Below are 22,923 nucleotides of genomic sequence, written 5' to 3' on the forward strand. Positions count from 1 at the left end.
TTCATTTCTACTTAACAGCTCTTGTACCCAGACACTTCATGCCATCCAAGTCAGCACTCCACTGGCATTCAAAGCTCCTTCTCAGAGCCAGGAATCAACTTCTCTGCCAACTGCTAACTTCTAGTCTTGACCTGCCTCTCCTCCTCCTTCCACACCACGTCAAACACAGGAGGAGCAGCACTGACAGCACTAGTGGGACCATCCTCATTGTTTCAGGACCTGACAACACACTGGCCCAAGAAGGATAAGGGTGGAGTTTGGCCACATGAGCTGCCACCACACAGAGTCTGCTTGATTACTGGGATGACGATGTATGTGCAGCATGGTCGTTATCAGATTCTGAAGCATGCTTAGTGCTGGAATTTCTGGATTGCTAAAAATCAAACATAGCTCTAGAAAGCACAGGCAGTTCCTATTTTTGAAAACATATTATCACGGCATGGCAAAATGCACATTGCTTTCATAAGGTCTATGTTCCAACAGAGTTTACCACACACGTTAAAATGTTATAGGATTTTTTTCTTTAAAGATAACACTAAACAACATTTCTCTGGTTTTATGTCAGAAATACCTGCATTATTCCTCTTCCTGGTCACACTTTCTTTAACTACAGTTCTAGTAGATAGCATGAAAAAGTTTAGTAAAAATGTTTTGGTTTATAATACCTTGACTATCAAATAGAAAAATTAAGAAATATTAACAGCAGTCACAACTATTAAAGATAGCTTCATGCTGTGCCAGCTTTGAAAAAGATTTTTTTTTAAAGCTGAATCTCTTACCTAGCTGAAAGATGACATGCTTAACACTATTTTTGGCAAATCATTTCTGTGTTTTGCTTTCCCAGCTCGCTGATTTTCCTCTCTGAAGAATGCAAAACAGAAAGCTACCTAGATATTTTTGTACATCATATACAGTTTTGAAAAAAAAAAAAGAAAGAAAAAAAAAGAGAAGTGGCCCCTTCCAGACCTCTTTCTCTTTTTTCCAACCACTGTATTGCCATCCTTTAAATTTTCTCATAATCTTATGATGGTAATGAATAGTACTAACAACTACAAAATTTAAAAGCTAATCTGCTGCTTTTTTCTAAAACATTTAGAAAAAAAGATTGAGGTACATGGGAAAGGTAGACCTTACTTGTCTCTACGTATCCTTCAAAGCAGAAAATCTTTCATTCAACATACTGAACATGTCATAGAAGATGAACATATCTTTATAGTGTCTCAAATTAAAATGGGAAAGAAAAGTAATAAGCTTCCATACCCTGTATGCTACATTTAACAGTGACTATTCTGGAGCGGTAAAATGATGAGTGTAAAAGAAGACTGTTATTTCTATGTAGGAAACCAGCTTAATAATTCTAATTATATCCCTAAAATATTACCTCCTTAAGAACTTCAAACAACATCTGTAAAGTGCATGAGATGAGTCTCATTAAGCCAGCAAGGAACTCAGCAGCCACTTCCCCAAGTTCAAGTGAACAGATGACCAGCAAGAGCGAGGGAAGAAGGGCTGGAGTCCCAGCAGAAGGATCCAGCACATGTCTGCCCTCAGGCAGCTTCTAAGTAAGTGAACTGGCAGAGAGCCACTTCAAAAGCATGACTACAGCTCTCCAGATATTGAGGTTAGGGTGTCAACCTGCAAGAAAGATTCTAGGTTGGAACCTTCAGAAATCCCACTTAATCAAAAAAATAAAGATGAAATATTCTGAGCTGTTTTTCCAACGTCTCTTCTCGGTCGTAAGCCAGATCTAGACGAGGCCTAGAGCCCCCAACAAGAAGAGCTGTTGGTCAGCTGTGAAGAACGAGTGGCCTTTCCACTGCAACTGCTTGGTTTTGTTGCTAAACTCAGACTGAAGCACCACCTTCTGTAACCCAGCTTTGATCTGATGAGCTGCCGGGAAACAGGAGGAGGTGTGTGCTTAGCAGTAGCTTTTGACCTTTTATGAATGAAAAAAAAAAAAGAAATTGTCATGCATTTTTCTTATATTCCTCATATTTTCCTGAAGAGCTTGATGGCTGTCATTCATCTTTCTCAAATATCTTGTGTCTCACTGCCATGATGGCTATTTTGCTTTCAGATGCTATTTTGGTATGAATGAATAAAATTAGTCAAGAGAATGATCAACAAAAATTTGGAAGTAACAACAAAAACCCCCAAACAAATGTAATCAGCAGTAATTACAATGTAAGCAAAAGAAACATTATACATTTAATGAAGTGCTGGCCAGAGTTCGCATATTTAAAGATGACATAACTCATTTTTTTTTGGTGTCGTAAGAATATCTGAAAGATATCTGAGGGTGCAAACGTGATGTTAAGGTATGACCAGTAGACATTTCATAAGCCCACTCTCCTACTAGAAGCATGAAAACTATGGAATAAAATGCCCTGTTTGACCTCAAAAGATCAAATCCAGTAGAACTACGCATAGTGGCAAACATCTTTCCTTGTACCAGAAAACAGATTTGATACTTTCTTTGTACTGGAGATCTTTCCAGCCAGTATGGGTCATAAGGATCAATCACTTGTACTCCTGGAATGGCAACATTTATCTGGACAAATCATGAATTTCTATTTAAAAAGCTACTAAAAGGGACAAATGAGGACATGTATTGAACTAAAACAAGTGATATATGTATATATAAATATTTTACAGATACATATGTTTATATGCATTTATATAAAATTATACTATTTAAATAATACATTATTTTTTTTGGTGTATTATTTGATGTATATATATTTACTTTGTTTTATATATATACATACACACACATACTTATTACTATTTATTTTTTTTTTTTAAATCACAAATGGAGAAACAGTTGCTACTTGCACACTACCTGGAATTCAATGCACAGTGAAACACAAAGGAAGCATCCCTCAGTCCAAGTCTTCTTGGCTGGACATGCAGTACAGGGTAGGGATGCCATGGTTGGCTCTTGTCCTACAGCTGACTGCATCACTGCTGTGTCCTGACTCCTTGTGAGAAGGAGACCACACTGCACACTAACCTCCAGACATCAGTGCCTCCTACTGACGAAAATGCAGGTTGGTGGGTAAGGAGAGAGGCACAATACAATGTGCCTATATAGATCCCAAAACAAATTTAGGACAGATCCTCTAGAGCACATGATGGAAAATACCTGTCCTACAGCTGGGACACACACAATGTGCCTTAGAGAAAAGACAACAGGAAGCACTGAAGATCACACATGTCCTGTAGCATTAATTCAGCCCTTACAAACAACAACAAAAAAAGTGCAGCATGGTGCAGGATCAACCTCCACCTAACTCTTGCTACAATTCTCAGGTCCGCCATATAAAGGAACCAGAGGCAGAAGTGAGACAGACACTGGTAACACCATCAGTTACTATGAAGAAAAGAAAACTTTTTGTTCATTTGTGCGTCTGTGTTCTAACATAGGTTATGCCAGAGAGTCTTCTGGAGTTGATCAGAGCCTAGAACATCTGCCCTGAAGACAAAAGCATTTCAAGCAGATGTTGCTGAAAGACATGTACAGAATTTCACACTGTCACCCCGTGTGTGCCAATAAGGATGTTCTTAAGGGAACAAAGTAAGGGATGCGAAGGATGAGCATCTTACTGTCCTGTCAATGAGGTATTTCATATCCAGGAGTCCACTTTGAGATGCTGTCAGTAGAAATAGCTTCACCTTTCAGAAAGCAAACCAAAGAGCTTAGACAATATGGAGAAACTTTGTTCTCTACAGAGAAGAGAGTAATTCTTCTCAGCCTCCAAAACTACAAGTTCATTTTTTCGTAATTCACATGTGCTCAGGAAAACAAGTGAGTAAATAACCAGGTTAGTGTTCAATACTGAAAGTAACTTTGGTCTCATTTTGATACACCAATCCCAGAGAGATTTCCACAGAAGAAGAGTTTCAAATCAGGGCTCCTAGTTCCACTTTTGTAGCGATGTCAGAATTGAAAGAAAGAGGTGGAAAAAGGGGGGATGAAGGCTGAAAGGACTAGTCAAAATTGTCTTGCCCATTGTGAGGGAGAGGAAGACTCTAATCATTTTTTGGTAATGACTCTGAAGACAGACAGACTATTTTCTGAAGAATGGAAACATCCTGAGCGAATGAGACATCCACAGTTTGAGAGTGATGGCGTATGTTCCGTAATAGGGAATATAGTGGGAAAAACTGATGCTGCAGCAAACTTCCCAGCCCCTGGAAGAGATGATGTGGAGTGGTTCTCAGGAATCAGGTTATCTACACCAAACCTGGGCTTTCTAAAGCAATCCTTCCTCAACACCACCTATCACGACCATCAAACTGAAGCAACCCAGAATTCTTTGCAGTACCCTTTGCCCTCTATCACATCTCAATCCAGCTTCAAAACAAACTTGCATAATTTTTTTTTCCTATTTTTGAGCATTTTCTTCCATATGTTTACAATGATTTTTCTCTTATAAGCATTAATGAGAAATATTTCCCTGGTATCTTTAGAAAGGCTTTTTTTTTGCTTCTTAATAGCAGTATAAATAGCACTTTTCAGTCTTCTAGGATACCCCTAAAAAATGCAACACTTTTACTTAAAATCTTACTCAAGTCTAAAGGGAATGTCAAACGGCTCGTAGTGCTACTCCTGCTGCTGATCAATAAGACTCTTACCTGAGGGCTTTTTTCTATATATAGACTGCAGAAAGAGCAAGAGAGCACTTCCCAACATGGTCATTCATTATGTAATATGTGAAATCTATTTCAGGCTGTCTCATGAAATTTTTAAAGGCTTTCATCTGTCCTATTTTTGCTTCTGCGACAAGACAGGGGAAGACTCTAGATTTCTTACCCGCACTATTTCACAGTCAACATTTAATTCTGCAGCCACAGCTTCAATTTTCTCTCTGCAGACTGAGCCCAGGCTGGTCATGCCATTGTCCCAGTATTTCTTTAGGGTAGCTAAGTCTCGGTCACTAAATTGTGTGCGGTCCTGTAACTGTAAGATAAAAAAAATACTGTTAGATGAAAAAAAAATTCTGCTTATGCTGTTCATTTAATTTCCAGAGGTCTTGCATACAGTAAGACACACGTTACACTGTCTCCATGGCTTTTCTTCTTTTAACTCTCCCTTAAGAATTTATTTTTGTATGTTTTTTGTGGTTTTTTTTTTTTTTTTAATCCAGGGCAGTACACAGTTCCCTGGGATTTGCTTTAAAAGCAATGGCAGTGCTAACGCGAGTTTAAAGTGCTTCAGCTTTGTTTCAACCCCACCTGGTTTTCTTAATTTGTTTTATCTCATTCTGTAAGGTCTTACTGAAAATAACTTTTTTCCCCTTGTGCTGTTTACTCTCTCCACCCAATTTATGCAAATTATTCCTTAAGGCTTTTCAAGTTTCTTACCCTCCCCCACCTAAAGTTCTTTTATCTTACTGCAAACTACAACACATGCATAATTCAAAGGATTCTGAGTTCCTAAAGGGAATACTTTAATGTTTACTTGGTAAGCTTCACAGTTTAAATTGGTTCCACTGTTTATTTGCGAGTTCCCTAACTTTTTATGTATATTTATCAAAATATGTGACAGTGGATTACTGATATAAGGAGTAACACTGAGAAACAAATCCTAGTCATCCTACCACCTCTTGAACGATTGTGGGCATACAGTATCATTTGCTACAGAATTTACAAGCTTTATCAAAAGCTTTTAGCCCAGAATTTTTCACAAAAATACACAGTTTCTTTAAGCCAGCCCATGTTTGTCATCTCCCTTGCTATCAGGAGTACATAAATGCACCAGTAATGTTTGCACTAGTAAATTGTAGCCACATGTGCCAAATTTGTCATTATGTCAACAGCTGAATTTTGTAAGACATAATCATGATTTCAATATCTAGAATCTGGGTTTGCTCGTTTAAAAACTGTTAAAAGTTAGAATGAAGTAACTTTACAATGGAGTAAAAAAGAAATTTTGCAGAATTAGAATCATTTGGCAATCTCACAGTTATCGATTTTGATTTTTGTTAAACATCTTCAGAATATGGTAATTCTTGCAATTTTCTTCTTTCAAAAATTGCTGTTTCTCAAGATGTTAGAAGCACTTGAGTCTCCTTAATACATGAATATAAATTAGGTGTATCAAACCCTTGTCTCCTTAAAAATAATCCCAGGTGGTCCAGTAAAAAAAAAATAAAAAATCTATCAGTTATATTCAAATATGGTCTGTTATTAACCACTACCAGGCACTCAAATTTTTTTCTTGGCTATCATTTCATACATGCAAGTATAGAATTAGAGAAGCTGTTTCCATCCTGCCCATCCATGAGCTGACAGCTTTCGCAGGGAGCGCAGGAGCTCCGCGGGGCACTGGGGCAGGTGGCGCGGAGAGCCCGCGGGCACACCGGGCGCCGCTCGCCGCCGGTCCTGCACGCTGCAGCACACGAGATGCACTCCCAGACGGCACGCTGCAGCCTATTTTAATCTAAAAGGAATGCAGCTGGCACATTTCGAGGCTGCTTCAGGATGAGCAGCAAAGTGCAGTAGGTGGACCTCACCTGGAGAGCACCCTGAGGAACAAAGCGAAATCCTTGATGCCCGTTCTCCCTTAGCAGATGCCAGTTCTCCCTGTATGCCTGACCTGAGCTCCTCCTACCTACAAGCCATTTTCAAAGAATAGAAGTTTAGTTATCTCCTGAATCGCTGCAGCAATATCTCCTTTTACAGCTGTTGGCAAAATAGGGAGCTTCTGCAAGTGACAGGAAGAGCTTTTTCTCGTTCTGCAGTCGGAGAGAGGCAGCCAAGCGCTGAGGGAAGGGAAGGTAGAAAGGAGTGTGATAGCAACGCTCAGACTACATGGAGAAACAAGTCACCCTGGCCCATCCTGCTTTCCTGTACACACAGGTAGCCCAAGGCAACTTCACCTTCTAAAGCATACCGAGTGTTTTTAAATATAAATAAATAACATTCACTGTTGGTTCTGGAGAGCTCACACTGACAATGCTGCTGCAACAATCCACCACTCACACAGGTTACCGCAATCTGCACTTATGAAAAAAATTAAAAGAGAAAATTTCTTCCTATTTAATAGGCATAGGTTAAAGTAAACCCCTGGAACATGCCGTGGAAATTCCCTCTCCCCAGCCAAGGGATGAAATGAGAGAAGCAAAAGGCAATCTGCCCAATATGACTTCATCTGCAAGGGAGCAGCCCCGGTTGTGTTCTCTCACCTAGTTTGTTGCAATGGCCAAATCGGAACAAAAACCAGAGACAGTACAGCTGATGCTGGAGCAAGTTCAGATTTTTTCTGCTTGCCACATGGCTTTCCAGTTATCTAAGAAAATGCTTCTTCTACTGAAAGAATACAGGGCAAGAATACTCACTAACAGAAACGCTTTATACTTGCAATATGCAAATGCATCCCATGTTAGACAGCAGACACACAACTCGAGTAGAGACAGAGTTACCAAAGGGATGGTACTGCAGGAAGTAGTACCTACAGAGGCTGCTCAGCTTTTACTTACTAAATACAAGGATTTTAAGTGGAGAAAGCAGCGTTTAGCAAAACCACCTGACCTTCAAAAATTTTACTCAAAAAAGCAGTGTCATATCTTTTCCATTTTATGTGGATATATATTAATTCTGTTGATGTACTACAAATGTTTTCATAAAATTCTTATTAGCTAAAACACTATTCAACAGTTTTCACCTCACAACTGCTACGTAATTTTGCTACAAGACCAGGGTTGTAGAGTCAGTCTCAATATCTTAGATCAAAGTAAATCTTTTAAAGTTATGGGAACTCTCCTGTAGCTACATTCCCACAGAAGTCTTTTGCAGCCTCTTACTGTGGAAACGGAGAGGGGGGAAAAACAGAAAGTTTTATGGTTTACCTCCTTGTCAAAAGTAATCCCTAGTTTTTCAGATGACATGTATTTTTGCTTTTTTGTTGTTGTTGCAGTTACTGCCACACCACGTACTTTATCCTTTCCCTTGTTCCTGCACAGCTCCTGCAGCAGCACATGAATCACGGATACCCATCGCAGGTCAGAGAAGGAAATGGAGAACAAGTTTTTTCAGTCAACTGATATGAAAGAAAAAAAAACAAACCAAAACAAAAAATCCACAACACACACCACATGAAAGAGTCCAGAAAACAGGAACAAAACTGAGGGGAGAAACAAGTTCATGTAAATAGAAGCTGGTAAGAAAAGTCAGGTCCCCCTCAGGAGCGCAGCCTTACTGCGATGCCTGGCTCAATCCATCCCAGCAACTCAGCATGCTCCAGTCAGTACTTGTCATTCCACTGAAACTTTTGTACTTTGGAGCCTGTGTCTCATTTTTGCTGTTTTTTCCACTAATATCCGCACTGAGTAACCTACTGAACACAGCCAAGCAGGGAGGTACGTTTTGGTAGCACAAGTGATGACTGTAATACAGCTGGTTGGTGTTTGCAGCAATGAAAGACAGAATCTATCCGGTTACTGGACTTGAAATTTTACCAGTGCCCCAAAAAAAGATTCTCAACATTTCAGGGCTCTATAGGGCTCTGTGGGGCTCTATAGGGCTCAGTTGGGCTCTGTGGGGCTGAGATGTCATTTATCATTATGTCACATGTCATCTATCATTATAGATGTAAATAACACTTCAGCTTCTGCAACATTTAGATCCAGACAAACTACCTTTGGGTACCTGACTGTGCCATATGCCTTTTCATGAACTTCTTAGGGAAATCACAAAGTACATGCAATTACAAGATCATCCTCCTGACAAAGATTATACCTAAGTTTGACTCCTCCACTATAAGCTGCTCAAAAATTACATGATGCTTTTACAAAAGTCAATGACTTTTGTGAGAAAATAAGGGGTAGAATTTCTACATTGCACATAAAATTACACTTCCATCAATTTAGTTAATAACTTTCTCATGCTTATTATCATCAGAGAAACTGAGGAAATGAGAGAAAAACCCCACAGTCCTACAAATATCATAACATTGATGGTTATGCATCAGTTAGCATAGGAAAAAATACTAAAAGATAATGCTGAGAGCATCATATTTAGCACAATACTTTCCACGGCTGAACACAAGCCTGTAATTCAGTTCATATTTTTACTTCGTTATTACAACTACTACGAATACAGGTCTCATTTGCTCTCTTCAGATCCCTTGCTTGCTGATTCGGGGCTTGGCTTTATCCTCAGCAGTGTTAACTATTTGCTGAATTCTTTACCACTTCTGTTGGCCACAGTCTGAAAAGCAGAGAGGAGCTTTTTCCAGCAGAAAATGGACTATCAACCCAGAACGAAGAGCAATCCTTAGGAGTAAATTGAATCAGCAGTTGTGCTGAGCGCAGGGTTAAACCCTGCTTATCCCCTGACCTCTCCAGTGTAATAACATTCTTATAAGAGATGACCCAGTTTATTAGAGGCATTCCTGGCACTTTGCCGAGCCCCTCGTAACACCCACCATGTGAGCAATATTTGTGGTGCAAATCTAGTGTCTGCAATAGGTATGAATAATTGCATTGCAGTGGAGTGTCCTTATCCTGCCTTTTATTAGAGTCTGCTTTTGCAGATCAGTTTTTATGCAGCAGTTGAAAATGTTTCAGGCCACAGGCGCAAAAGCTATACACAATCTCCAGATCATTAATAAAAGACACATTAAAAATGAAAAAACTAGAGCTTTAATATAAACGTAATAACTATTGCATTTATACTGCTGCTGAGCACTGCATGTTGTTAACAAAAAGTTATGTTTATTTAAATTGCAGTGAAATCATATTAAATCAACAGTTCGGTTCTGATGCTCTGTGATGAAATGTTCTAAGGTAATGGTTATTTCTAGCAAACAAACCTCTCCGCAAATTTTAGTCACTAGCTCTCAGAAACTCTATCATGGAAAAACAGCATGAAATCTCACAGAGTAACACTTGTTTTGTAGATTTTAAAGGTTCTTTAAAGTTTAGTAAAAGCTAAAATAGGACAAACAGTGACACTTTCCTCCAATAGTCTCATATCCACTCTAATACTGGAACAAATGAGTCCATATCTGCTTTTCGACACCGTATTTTTAAAGCTCTCCATCACACTCCTCCACTCCCTCCCAGTCATCTCTTCTCAAGTCTGGCGAGATACAGTCCATTTGGCCGCTCGCTATAGAGCTGCTCCGTGCCTTTGACCACTGCCACTGCTTCTCTGTTACATTTCGGGAGGAAGAGGAAGATCAGAAGTGCACACAGCATTCAAGGCACGCACAAACCCCAGGCTCTTCGATGCAAGCACAGTCTTATTTTGCTTTGATCGTCCTTCGTAACGACGCCGGCATTCATCTCTGAACTTTGACACGACTTAATGTCGAACTGATTTTTTCAGAGGATTATCAATTCATATCTCAAGATCTTACATGTACGTAATAATAGTTATTTCTGAATCAATCATTCTACATATGTTCCCCCTTTCCCATCTACACCATTTAATATTATGCTTACTCTTCAGTTTATTATTTTTTGATTTTATTTCCCACACAAACTCTGAAGGCCTGTATTTTCCCTTAACACTACCAGCATATTTATCCTCATTTAAGATAGACCAGATAACACGTTCCCTCAGTTTGAGGTTTTCAGTTCAGTCTTCACAACTGTCCCAGAGCTGTCCCCCATCCCAGAGATACCCAGTCTCCTGCTACAGAACCAATCCTGCTGCTTTGGCTACACACTGGTGCTCACACACAGTGTATGTTGTCTGTGCAGGAACAGTGCAATCAGAAGCACCTTTGAAAGAACCATGCTTTATGCAGACAGGCACACTGCACGCGTTTCCACCCAGCAAAGCCCTAAAGACTCTCTCAGGTCATTCATGATTCTCCCCAGAGAAGAAAATGAAAGGCAGCTGGTGGCCATAACTGCCAGAGCGGTTCAGTGAGCTGGTTTCTAGACACTGCCTTTCCCCAAGTCTCGACAGTTCCCTTCTCATTGAAAGAGCACATCAGTACCTACCAGAAGATACCTTCCATCTTGTTCTAAGAAGCATGGCCAGCAGGTCGAGGGATGGGATTCTGCCCCTCTACTCTGCTCTAGTGAGACCCCACCTGGAATACTGCGTTCAGCTCTGGAGTCCCCAACACAAGAAGGACATGGAGCTGCTGGAGCGGGTCCAGAGGAGGCCACGAAGATGATGCGAGGGCTGGAGCACCTCTGCTATGGAGACAGGCTGGGAGAGTTGGGGCTGTTCAGCCTGGAGAAGAGAAGGCTCCGGGGTGATCTTATTGCAGCCTTCCAGTACCTAAAGGGGGCCTACAGGAAAGCTGGAGAGGGACTTTTTACAAGGGTGTGTAGTGACAGGACAAGGGGCAATGGCTTTAAACTGAAAGAGGGCAGATTCAGATTAGACCTAAGGAAGAAATTTTTCACTCAGAGGGTGGTGAGGCACTGGAACAGGTTGCCCAGAGAAGCTGTGGCTGCCCCATCCCTGGAAGTGTTCCAGGCCAGGCTGGATGAGGCTTTGGGCAACCTGGTGTAGTGGAGGGTTTCCTTGCCCATGGCTGGGGTGTTGGAACTAGATGATCTTTGAGGTCCCTTCCAACCCAAACCATTCTGTGATTCTATGACTCTAAGCAAAGCAAATGGCTAGGATTGAATTGCTACTGCCAGCATCACTCAGAGCAGAAAATACAGCAGCAAGCTGCACAGCCTTCAGGCAAAAAGGTGTTTGGAAATGGACTGCAAGCCAAAGAGCATCTGAAGGCGCCCTTAAACTATTACTGCTAACATACTATTAGTGCAACAACTGTTAAGACTTCTGGAAGAGAGACTTTTTGCATCTTTTCCCACTGGCTGCATAAGCTTGAAGTTTGCTCTGATGGAAGCAGGACTGATAAATATTTCATGGTAGCACAGCTTGAAAAGAGCTCTAACTGCTTCAACGCCGAGCCAAAATTACATATATTCTATTAATATGTTTTTCTAAATCACACACAGATAAGAAGAAGGAAATAAAAAAAAGGGAAAAATGAAAAAAGAGGTATAAGTGCAATAGAATAGTCTAGCTAAAAAATTACACTCTAAACTCCAGCCATCTCACTCCATAACTTCCAAAACCAACGACCAATCTACACAAGCTGACAACTTGCTCTTCTCCCTTCTTCTTGAGATTTTGAACTAGTCTGTTAAATAGTGAACATTCAGCCTCAAAGTCAACTGATTTTTAGACAGTAATTATTGTGATTTTTATTTAATTTATGAATATCTTCCTCACATTTGACTAGAAAAGCCACTTTTCCAATTCCTGGCCAGATACAACACATTTCCAGCCTGCAGGATCACAGCATACAACAAACCTAGGTGATTTGTAGAACTTAGGTGCAGCATGCCATATAATAAAAAAGATGTATTTTGTCTGAAACAATGATAAGACTTGCCTCCCCTTTGCATAACCTGAAGGATCGCTGTCAGGAGCAGCAAAGAGCTGCTGCTCATAGTAAGAAGGTCATGACATGCTATGAATGTTATTATCATCTAATGCAAATATTAACAAAGTGAAATACCTTGAGATATGTGGTGAAATATTTCACAGAAGGAAAAATAGTAACTGGTGATCCAAATGACATAGAAGGTATGAACAAGGGCAGCATTCACAATTCAGTCCTGTGGAGATCTTCAGGTTGGCTTGTCTGTCTCTCTTGCTGAAGACTGATTTACTCAAACATACTCTAATCAACTTAACTAAAATAGTTTTTTTCTCTCTGCCCTTCTAGGAGAGAAGAGGAATGCGAACAGGTGAAGAGAACTTCACAAGTTAATATTGGTATAGTTTTAAAACAAAAGGTATGACAGAGCTGAGCTTTGACTTTAGGTCGCTTTAATCCCTCTGGGTTCTCATTTTACTTTAAAAGCCACTCTAATGTTTCTTTTTTCTCCAGCACACGTAGGCTTACTGTGGCAGCTGGCCGTTTTCACGAGACTTTTAGAGCACAGTCCAACGAGTTATTTTCTTTAGCAGTTACACTGATGTATCTCCCCCACCTAGTCTACTCCACACAATGCAGCTGTTTTCTCCATGCCCACAGATGTGCCAGCACAACCAGAGGGAGATCTCGTGCTGACCTGGGGTTAGACCAGCTCCTTTACCTCACTCAAAGTACGTCTACTGTCCTCTTTCTGTGACAGGCAGGACTCTGAGGAGCACACTTTAATGCCACTATCTCCAGAACGTTATTGAAATAGGCAATGTTGAAAGAGCAATTTAAAAATCAAAACTTAGCACAGGAATCCTCCGCTTATTTCAGGAATCTTCTCCTAAAATACACACGCCAGGCTGAGAGGCCAGAGACCCCGAGCTGAAGCTCTGTGCAGATTCAGCTCACCTGCCCACAGCAGAGGTTCCATCAAAGTGCAGAAGTACGCTATTCAGGAAGGTATCAACACCATCACTACAACGCAGTGTTGCTCCAGGTAGTGGGAAAATACAAGACCAGCTCCCCTGAGACTTCCTTCATTGAGGACAGTGTTCCCTTGAAACCTTGCATGAACTAGCCCAGATATTACCATGAAAGACAACTTAAATTTTGTTTAAAATCCTACCCAAAATACACAAGCTATGTGCCATGTGATTTACTACGGCTGCTGCTGAAGGGTGATGGGCAGAAATAATTCTAAGACCTTAATCTGCTATCTTAAAGACTTTGTGATTCAGAGTTGATATTAAGACCACTAGAACTACTTCTAATTAGAAATTCAAAAAAGAAAAACCAAAACCCTGCTCTCCCCCCAGAACAAAACTTTACAACTAAGCCAGGCACAGCTTACCTCGAGTCAACACCTACGTGACAGATGTTTTTCACAGTCACCATACCAAGCTATGTCTACCACAAACATCAACCCTTCTGCTGGGGCATCAGATGACACATGACTTAGTCACAGTTAGTACACTTAAGACTTAAAAGCAAGGACAAAAGTTAATATATTTTCCCCCTCTTAATTCTCTTTAACCAGTATCTTCTTTGCTATTTTTAAATCCTGGTTATCCTTCCACTACCCTGTGAAAAACCAAAAATCAACACATTTGTAAAGGCCAATGCATTGCACGTGCACCATGACAGAATACAGAACTCTAATTTCCAAAGACATTCTCATGAATAACTAAGGGGGATATTTCTAGACTAATATTCATTAACAGTCAGGATTACGTCATCTTACAGCATAGCTGAGCAGACTAGAAAGAGTTTCTGCAGAACTGCACAGTTTTTATTTCTCTCTTGATGCAGCTGAAGGACAGGGCAAGGAAAACAAAACATCAAGGCAAAAGATTAAAAATTCAGAGCAGCTAAAAGACGATCTTCTCCATTTTGAACAAAATACAGATTAGCCTTTTTACTGTTTGAATGGCAGTAATTGCCACAATCGCAGCTCTACAACTCTATCCATTCTATTTCTGTTCCTTCACAATCTTTCTTCAAAAGAATTTCACATTTGAAACTGAAGTTTCCTAGGAAGTAGGACTTTTTTCTCTCTTTTTGTTGTCTTACACCTGTGCATATGCAGCAGTTTTAGAGTGCCAACTCCTAAACTTGCTTCTTTAAGAGGGCTGATTACGCATTGAAATTGAAGAAAGTGCATCGACAAATCTGGAAACAGATGCATCAAACTGGACTGTTTTTAGGCATTTTATCAATTAAAAAAGAGAGGAAAGGTCTAAGGAAAAAGAATTCCCTAATAACCACTCTTAATAAATAGGGACTTCCACATCCTTGAAGGTTTTAAACTTATTGCAGAAATTTCTTCTACAACTTGTGTCAGATACCTGGTGTGACCACCACGACTCAACAACCTATCCAGTGCTGCAAAGTAGGAGACACCACCATTCCCCACTCTTAGTTGCTCCCAGCCACATGCTCCTGCTGCCTACTTTGAGCTGGCTCTAGCACTTACCTGACTAAAGACATCAGAAAGACAATCTCAGCAGAAGAATATGTACCTGGTAGGTCAGACACCTGACCTGAATTACCTTGCAATTAGATATTACCACCAGTGCTATGGATGGGGTGACAGTGCATCAGGAGAGAGAGGGGGGAAAAGCCTCCCCCTTTCAACAGTGATGTGCTGTGAAATCAGCTCAAAGTGAAACTGTACTTTAGGACACTCACCAGCTCTGTGATGTTTTAAAAGGTCATTAAGTGACAGAGGGAAAGTGCCTTCCAGAAAAGGGCTAGATTTGAAAAAGCCTACTCAAGAGCTAGAAAAAAAAAAAAGAAAAAAAAAGAGATGGAATGGGCAACAACAGAATTCATATAAAAGTACTGGTTCCTCTGGGAAACACTCTTATAAAGTGCTCTCTACATAAACAGAAACAAGTGATACTATTAAAATCTGCAGAAACTAGAAGCATGCTACAGTTGAGACCTAGCAAAAGTCTGAGAGAAAACACAATCAATGTGACAGTCCTTAGATTCCTATTTATAGAGGAAACACTACCAAACTCACACCTTTTGAAGACTAAACAGAAGAACTGAAAATAATAATAAAAAGAAAAAAATACTGGGTACAGCAGGGAGAAGGGAAGGAAAAGTTCTTCCATTACCTCAACATCATTGCCAAAGCAGCACACATGACTCCGACAGCTCAATGGTTTGAGAGGGAGCAGCTTGGTTGTCACGATAGCCATATCCCCAGTAATTGCTTCTGAGCTAGATGAACTAATATGTAACAGCCTCTTGAAAGCTTACTTGTACCATCCAGCCTGCAGGTTCAGGGTGTATTTTCCCAGTAAGCAAGCAGAACTGGCGTGCTTTTCAAACAGAAGCTAACAGGCTACCTTTGAGCTGAGATGCTGGACAGTAATCCAACAAAAGAGTTGGATGGCAGTATTTTCCTGACGAGCTGTTTCATACCTTGTGTTATGCTTTGGAGTCGTTTGCGAATTGAGGACAGCAACCTGGCTGATTCTGTCTAATGTAACATGACACATGTGGATAAAAATCAGATTTGAGAAAGTTCCTACAGATAACATGGCCTAATTCTGTGCATGTGCAGAGTAGCTGAAGAGGGAGTTACCCTCTTAAGCACTCAGTTGTGTCTCAATTAACAACCAATTTCACTTGCATTACAACAAATGTGTTCTGAGCTCTAAATTCTTAGTCCTTATCAATTCAGTTACATTTCACCTAACAGCACAATTCATACACTTGACTCAGGATTATGACCTTGACCTGCTTTTAAAGATACGCATCAACTTTATGGTAACTGAAGCACTATATCTGCAGAAAATGTCTGTGTCAGTCAAAGTATAAAGGGGAAGAAACAAAACCAAAAATCCCATATCACATAAACAGAGCTGACGTTTTCAAAAACACATTTAGATGCACTTTTCATTCTTTCACTTGCTGCATTAGATACTTAAATGGAAATATACTTACTGCTCTTTTTCTGGAACAACCTGTAATCCAAGGCACAGTAAGGTTTCCTGAAATCTGTAGAGAGGAAAAGGGAAACAGAACAGAAAACAGCAGCAGCTTAGGTTGCTATGATAGCTAATACTGAGCAGCTTTCACAACACTTCAAAATCACGCATTCAACTCTGAAAAGAATGTCTTTAAAACAGGTTAAGATTTGAAAGCAAAACAAAAGCAAAACCCTTAGCCTTACTGTTGGAAGACAAAAACAAAACAGTTTCTCTGGGCGAGGGCAAGATAACACAGTGGCAACTCGAGTGTTTCTGTACTTCGGCAATCTCAAAATTTGTAATTCAGAACACCAGTTTTTGTCTTCAACCTGTCACAAAACTGGTAAGATTAAACAGACTGGAGTTAGACAAGGGCCGGATGTCTGATGGAACTGCTGTCACACAGTTTTCAATTACATCAGTTAAACTTTCAGAAAAAGATACTACCACGTCAGTAACTGAGCTATTCAATGGCGAATGTTGAGGATTTGCATATTAGCAGAAAAACTAGGGACATCAGGCTGGAGGAGGAAGGGCAAGGGGTTGGAAGGCAAAGGTTAGCTGCCTCAATTCTCATTGCTGCTTCATCATTCCCAGAGGCCAGACTTTATTAAATAATAATCTTGGACTGCTTTCCCCGGCCATCTGAAATGTGTCATAGCCTGGAATATTTTCGGCTTATTTAGGATTCCATGTTCATCTGCTGCTGCAGACAAGCAATGCTTGAGAGACTAAACATAGCTCTTGAGAGATTAATCAATCTCAAGTCATTACAAGCACTATATCTGTGAGGAAGAAAAATCTACGTGCTTCTGCTGTATTAAATGACACTAATAGTTTTGATATTTGGGATGTGCTCTACCAGTGAATCTTGCAGCAGGAGCATAATGGAATACAGAATACCTGTACAGTTTGTCTAAGGCACATAAGATACTGTCATTCTTCAAGCTTATAAGGTCAGGCACTTTCTCATTATAGCACAAGGCATGTTGAGGAGAGGCTACAAATGAACACCTTCCCCTCCTAAGGGCAAGCCTGCATCAGCTTTTGTGTCTAAAGCATTAATTTCTTAGTTGCACACGCATATTTTAGAAATTCTATATAAACAAGTTACATCTATTACAACCCTACATGTCACACAACAGCATCACAAAGAGAACTGGCTGTAGATGTGTCCTCGGTATCCACCCAGACGGCTTCTCCTCACAAATTTAAGAATGAGGCTACAGAAAAAAGTGCTTTTCTGTGTGAATAAAACAATCAGTTTGGCAGAGCATTAATGGTCGGCTGGAAGAGAAACGCACACAAGTTCTGACAGGTATGATGCCAAAACCAATCAAGTTTATCTCAGTATAACTTCTCGAAAGACAACATGAATGGGAGTATTCTAAACTGGCTCTATAAAAAAATGCACAAAGGTTGGCTTTTTTTTGGAGGGGTTTATTTTTTGAGTAAGACAGATACTTATCCTGCATTCACAGGTGTAACTCCAGTCCTAGTACAACTGGGACAGCTACTATGAGCCCCAGTGTTCCTTGGGGCCATACGCACTGTTTTTGCAGCCTGTGCACAGCTGCTGTCCTCCCCACAGCCCCACAGGTTCTCCCTGCTCATGCAGCTGGAATTATTTAATCCCAGAAATGAAGTGTAGCAACTCCTGTGACAAGTGCTACTCCACTGCTGTTACAAGAATGAGTGTCAGGAAACACTTTGTTCAAGTCTCTTCAGGGAGGACCATGTTGCTTGCCCCACCAAAAAGCTGTGCTGCTCAAAGGTAGCAAAAAAGTCCTCCTCTTGTCTTCAAACATCTCCAGGGAAGTAAACCAATCACTTTGATGCATTTAAAAAAACATAAAAATAAAAATGGAGTCCCCTCGCCTTAAATAAAGCAAACTTGCAGCTCATTCATATAAAGCAGCATCCTTAAGGTGAATCTTAGAAAGAAATAAATATCTCATACATGTGTCCTATTCTGATGTACTGGCTGTAAGGCTCAGGATTTTCCCTCGAAGAAGCCAGGGCTAAATGAGGTAACTGTGCTTCAGTGCGTGTAACCAAGTAATTAAAAATACACATACTTTCAACAGTATTTTCACCCCGTAGGGCTGGAGGGAGGAAACCAAGACTAAATCACGATTCAGCCTTGAGGAGCAGCAAGAACAGCCTCTCTAGTTCAATAAGCTTAAAGCCAAACTAAGAAAAGTACGTAGGTTGAACAATTTGTTTACTGAAATTGCTCAGGCATTAGAATTGATCACTTTATTAAATTTACTCTTAAGACACGCTAGCGTGAATTTGATTAATTGAAGCAGTAAGGAAGCTATAACTAATTGCTCATTAGATACCACACCAATGTACAACAGTAATTACTTCATCAAAACACAAATCACACAGTCCTGACTTTGAAGAAGTATCTGCTTAGATGTTTAACTACTCCAACAATCACGTAGCTCAGGTTTCATCTACTTTTAAAAATTAGGATGATTTCCCTAAGTTTAAGGATTTTCGTTCCTACGCTGATGGATAAATTAGCTAAACACAGGCAATAAAATTAACAGGAATTGACTACTTACAAAAGAAGTGCCATCCTGTGTAGGCCTAAAAGAATTCAGACAGCACCTGTTACAAAATCTGTCTCTGGAAGTTTAATATATAACAACTAAGCTGTAAGGGGAGTGTCTACATGAAACAGCAGTTACGCTGGACTTCATTTTAATGGGAGGACCTGGAGGAGGGGGTTAAAGTAGCGCAGAATTGACGATTTTGACAAAACACGTTACCAGCCCACTGGTGTACACTATTTGTCACACGTGACTTTAAAGGCAGTAAGTGAAACTCTCTTGTCAACGTGATAAATAAGTGTTGGAAGTGCCGCTGTCACACACTAACAACTTTTAAGATAGACAACTTACTTTCATATTGTTCTGGAAGGTGCTAAAACCTCTCAGTAAGGAATGCAGCAAGCCAGAGAAATCAGCACCATCATTTCTTCAAGGTACTACAGCATCTGGCCAGGCTGTAGGACACTCTTCCTCTGCAGCTTCCACAGAGCCACGATACTACATGCCCTCATCCCACAGCTTTTGCCCTTCCTTATAAATTCTCTGAAACTGGAGAGTGTCCTCTCAGAGGTTCGCAGCATGGACACTTACAGCAACAAGTGAATTAATAGCAACCTGCCCAGTTTTTCCAAGGTCTAAAAGTGTGGAAGGGCAAGGAATACCACAGGAAACAAGAGCTCCCTCAATTGAAGGTGCATTCCCAAATCCACAGAACAGGGTCTCTGAGAGGCAGGCATGGAAGTCAAATGGAGTACAGACGAATTCCTCACTCACCAAAAAAATAGGTACGTCATTACGACAGGGGGAAAAAAAAAAGAAAAAAAAAATCAAAATGAAGTTACAGAGTTCTCCTTGTTCTGATCCATATCACACCCCATGGACAGATAAAACGTCACCTACCATGAACTGTTCTAGCTGTTTAAAAAGACTCTGTTCCTACCCCCAAAAAATCCCAAATCAAAGCTATTTCAAATTTCATTTAAAAATTCAATAATGTAGTAAGAAATAAATCTCACTCATGCTTTTTCAAGAGTGAAATAAAGTACCAAGAGCACACAGCTGGAGGTATCAATAGTACATTTCACTCCATGAAACTTAAGAAAAATTTCCTTAACTCTATCATATGCACTTTTGCAGCTTTACCAGCTCTTCATCGAACAGATGTGTGCATTTACAGCTTTTCTTCTCCTATGAAACTGAGATGCCAAAAGTAAACAGTATTTAATAAATTTTATAACTGAAGTAAGAACAGCAATAGCAAAGACTGACAGAGTTATCTGAGAGAAGGGAGAAAGGGAAAGAACAGGTCATCAGAAATGCTCACCTCAGAAAAGACCATAAATAAGAATTGCAGATGTGTCATCTACCACACAGTCTACTACAGAGTATATATGCTCCTCAAACTTCAGGTTTACCAAGAAAAGCAGTAGTTCTGGTGAAAAGTGGCACTTAGTTGGACTCGAAAGCTTGCTTTCAAATCCTCACATGAGATAGGAACGAGTCAGAAAAAAAACAACCAAACAAACAAAAAATGCTTCACAAAGCATTGCTCTCTCTACTAGTAACTAATGCACAAGAAAAGATGGTATGTTGTTTACATAGTTCACTTTCAGGATAAATTAAAAGATAATAACAGGCAAACGCACAAAGATAACACACGGGGTATCACATCCTGGCAGTCTTAAGACTTTTATCTCAGTGTCTCTAGTCTATCCAGATGGCATAAAAATCCATGAAAAAAAATCAATTTGGAGGTTTCCTGCACAATTATCTCTCCTTTAGTTATAATAAAAATAAAAAAAAGTAATTATGTCAGTGCTGTAGCTTCTTCTGAACATCTTTTGGTTCTTCAGTTATCCACATTTAATTTTCCCCTCTCGGAATCACTGAAGGGACTCTGTTACAGGATGAGGAAATAATGGGATGGAATGTCAAACCGATATTTGAATTAGATGCTGCAGGAGAGAAAGAATATTTGTTCTCTAGCGTATCCCATCATCTTACCTAGCTTGCAGGAGATCCTAATTCCCACCAGAAAACAGATGCAAGAGACTGGCAACTGCACAGGGGGTAGAGGCAGTGCTGAGGAAAGAGCTGATCCAGGCTGACATTAATAAGGGCAAGCAACTGTACAACACACTGACGACGGCACGATCTCATGTTCTGCCCCGTGCCACATGCCAAGTCTGTCTGCAGAGGAACAACCAAGGGAACGGCTTGACATGCACTGGCAAGCCATGGCAGGAAAACACAGACCTGCCCGTGCATCAGCAGCCGTAGGGACGATTCTCTTGGAACCAAAGTTTATCTATTGAATCTCCAAAGCCCATCATCAATATACAGCTACCCACTGCAGCCACGGGCTCAGGTAAGGGTGCTACCACACTATAGTCCTACCTGCACTTCTGTTTAAGAAGGAATTCTCTCTACTGCAAGATGTAAACGGAGCACAGCCTGTGGGGAGATGAGGCTATCGCTTACTAGCTACCGACTTTCAAAGAAAACAATATTTATCTACAGCTTTGTCTTCAAGGGTTGAAGACAGAGAGAAATTGACGGATTACCTGGTAATTATTTTGGTTTTGTGACAGCCTCAGTTGACTTGAAGATGTAAAATGAGGAGAAAAGGTACTTCTTGATGGATTAGCACTGTTATATAATGTAGTGGATGTTGTGTGTAATGAGGTCCGTGCAGGCAAGTGGTAGTCTCTGTTATGATACAGAATATTGTCAGACACGTCCCTGGCATTCACCATCTGGGAACTGCAGCTCATGTTTCTTCCTGGCCCAGACAAGGCTGCACTTTGGTTCTGCACTCGAACAGAACTGCTGCTTTCACAGTATCTTGAATAGCTTTGTATTTGTGCTCCCATGGATGCCAGTTCTTCTTCTCTAGCATACTCGTCGTCCACGTCTCCAGTTTCCATCGCGATGGACAGACAGCTGCCTTCCACTGAGCAATGCTTCTGCGTTGCACTTCCTCCCACCATTCTCTGAGGTTGATCAGTCACTGCCAGAGAGAACACTTCGCGGATTTCCAGGTTTTGAGTGCTGCAGGAAGGGTCCCTGGTATGAGCCCTTTGTCCAGGGGGCACGTGCGACGCCAGGGCTGCGTGCTCCGGTTTTTGTAGCCGCTGACATCCCACGGGCTCAGCTTTACAGGGTCTGTGGCATATCACAGGTTTCTGAGGTAACACCAACTCTGCCGTCTGCACTGACGAACCACCATAGCTTTTTTTAGTGTGGCTGTATATGGAGTTGGCAGAATTCAGTACGCTTGTCTGCCTAGACAAAATAATAGTCTTTTCCCCTACTAATAGGGAAGCATTTTTACAATGTGGTACTTGTCGTCCTAGAGGGATGTGCTGCTGCTGAAATTCCGTATCGCTTTTTCCCGACAGTCGTGGAATAGAGGTTTTATGTATTTCTGCCATCGAAGCGTTTGTCTGTTTGGCGGATCCTTGCCTACCGGATGAACTAGCAGGACTGTAAATACCAGTAACTATTACATCGTTATTAGAAGAGGTCCAAGAAGACTGCTGACTTTGGGATCGAGCAATATTTACCACATTTCTAACTGCTGCTTCTGGAGGTACTGAGGGAGTAGTAGGGACAGTCCCCGGGGGAGTGCCTCCAGATTCTACAGCACTCTTGCTGCTCATCTTCCGTCGTTTATTGCCAACCCACGTCTGCAAACGACAAACAACAACGACAACAAACACAAAACAAAGCATTAAATCGGCAGAAAAAACAGGTAATTCAATTTTTAAGAAGATCTGATGAAACGTTAAGTGTTCAAGTTGAGACCCAAGTTTACAAACATGTAAATCATTTACTGATTATGCAGAGTCTGAACAACACAGGGCAGAAATCCATGCGTCTCGTGGTTGGGGTTCATACACTAATACACACGAGAACCTCAGTCTCAATCCCAAATCCCTAGTTTCTCAAAAATCCTGAGATT

The 22,923-nt window shown here is 40.6% G+C and overlaps 1 protein-coding gene across 1 annotated transcript in view; it reads right to left on the reverse strand.

Moving 5' to 3' along the window:
* The window catches only part of HDX (highly divergent homeobox), a 37,237-nt gene that overhangs the window by 10,881 nt on the left and 3,433 nt on the right, over positions 1–22,923 (reverse strand). Inside the window, exons 2-4 of the mRNA XM_086619799.1 lie at positions 21,524–22,648; positions 16,373–16,426; positions 4,817–4,963 (exon numbers count right to left, since the gene is read on the reverse strand). Coding sequence (XP_086475925.1) covers positions 4,817–4,963; positions 16,373–16,426; positions 21,524–22,648 — 1,326 coding nt within the window. The remainder of the gene's footprint in view (positions 1–4,816; positions 4,964–16,372; positions 16,427–21,523; positions 22,649–22,923) is intronic.

The sequence above is a fragment of the Tauraco erythrolophus genome, chromosome 13, assembly GCF_009769465.1.
Source record: "Tauraco erythrolophus isolate bTauEry1 chromosome 13, bTauEry1.pri, whole genome shotgun sequence".
NCBI classification, from domain to species: Eukaryota; Metazoa; Chordata; class Aves; order Musophagiformes; family Musophagidae; genus Tauraco; species Tauraco erythrolophus.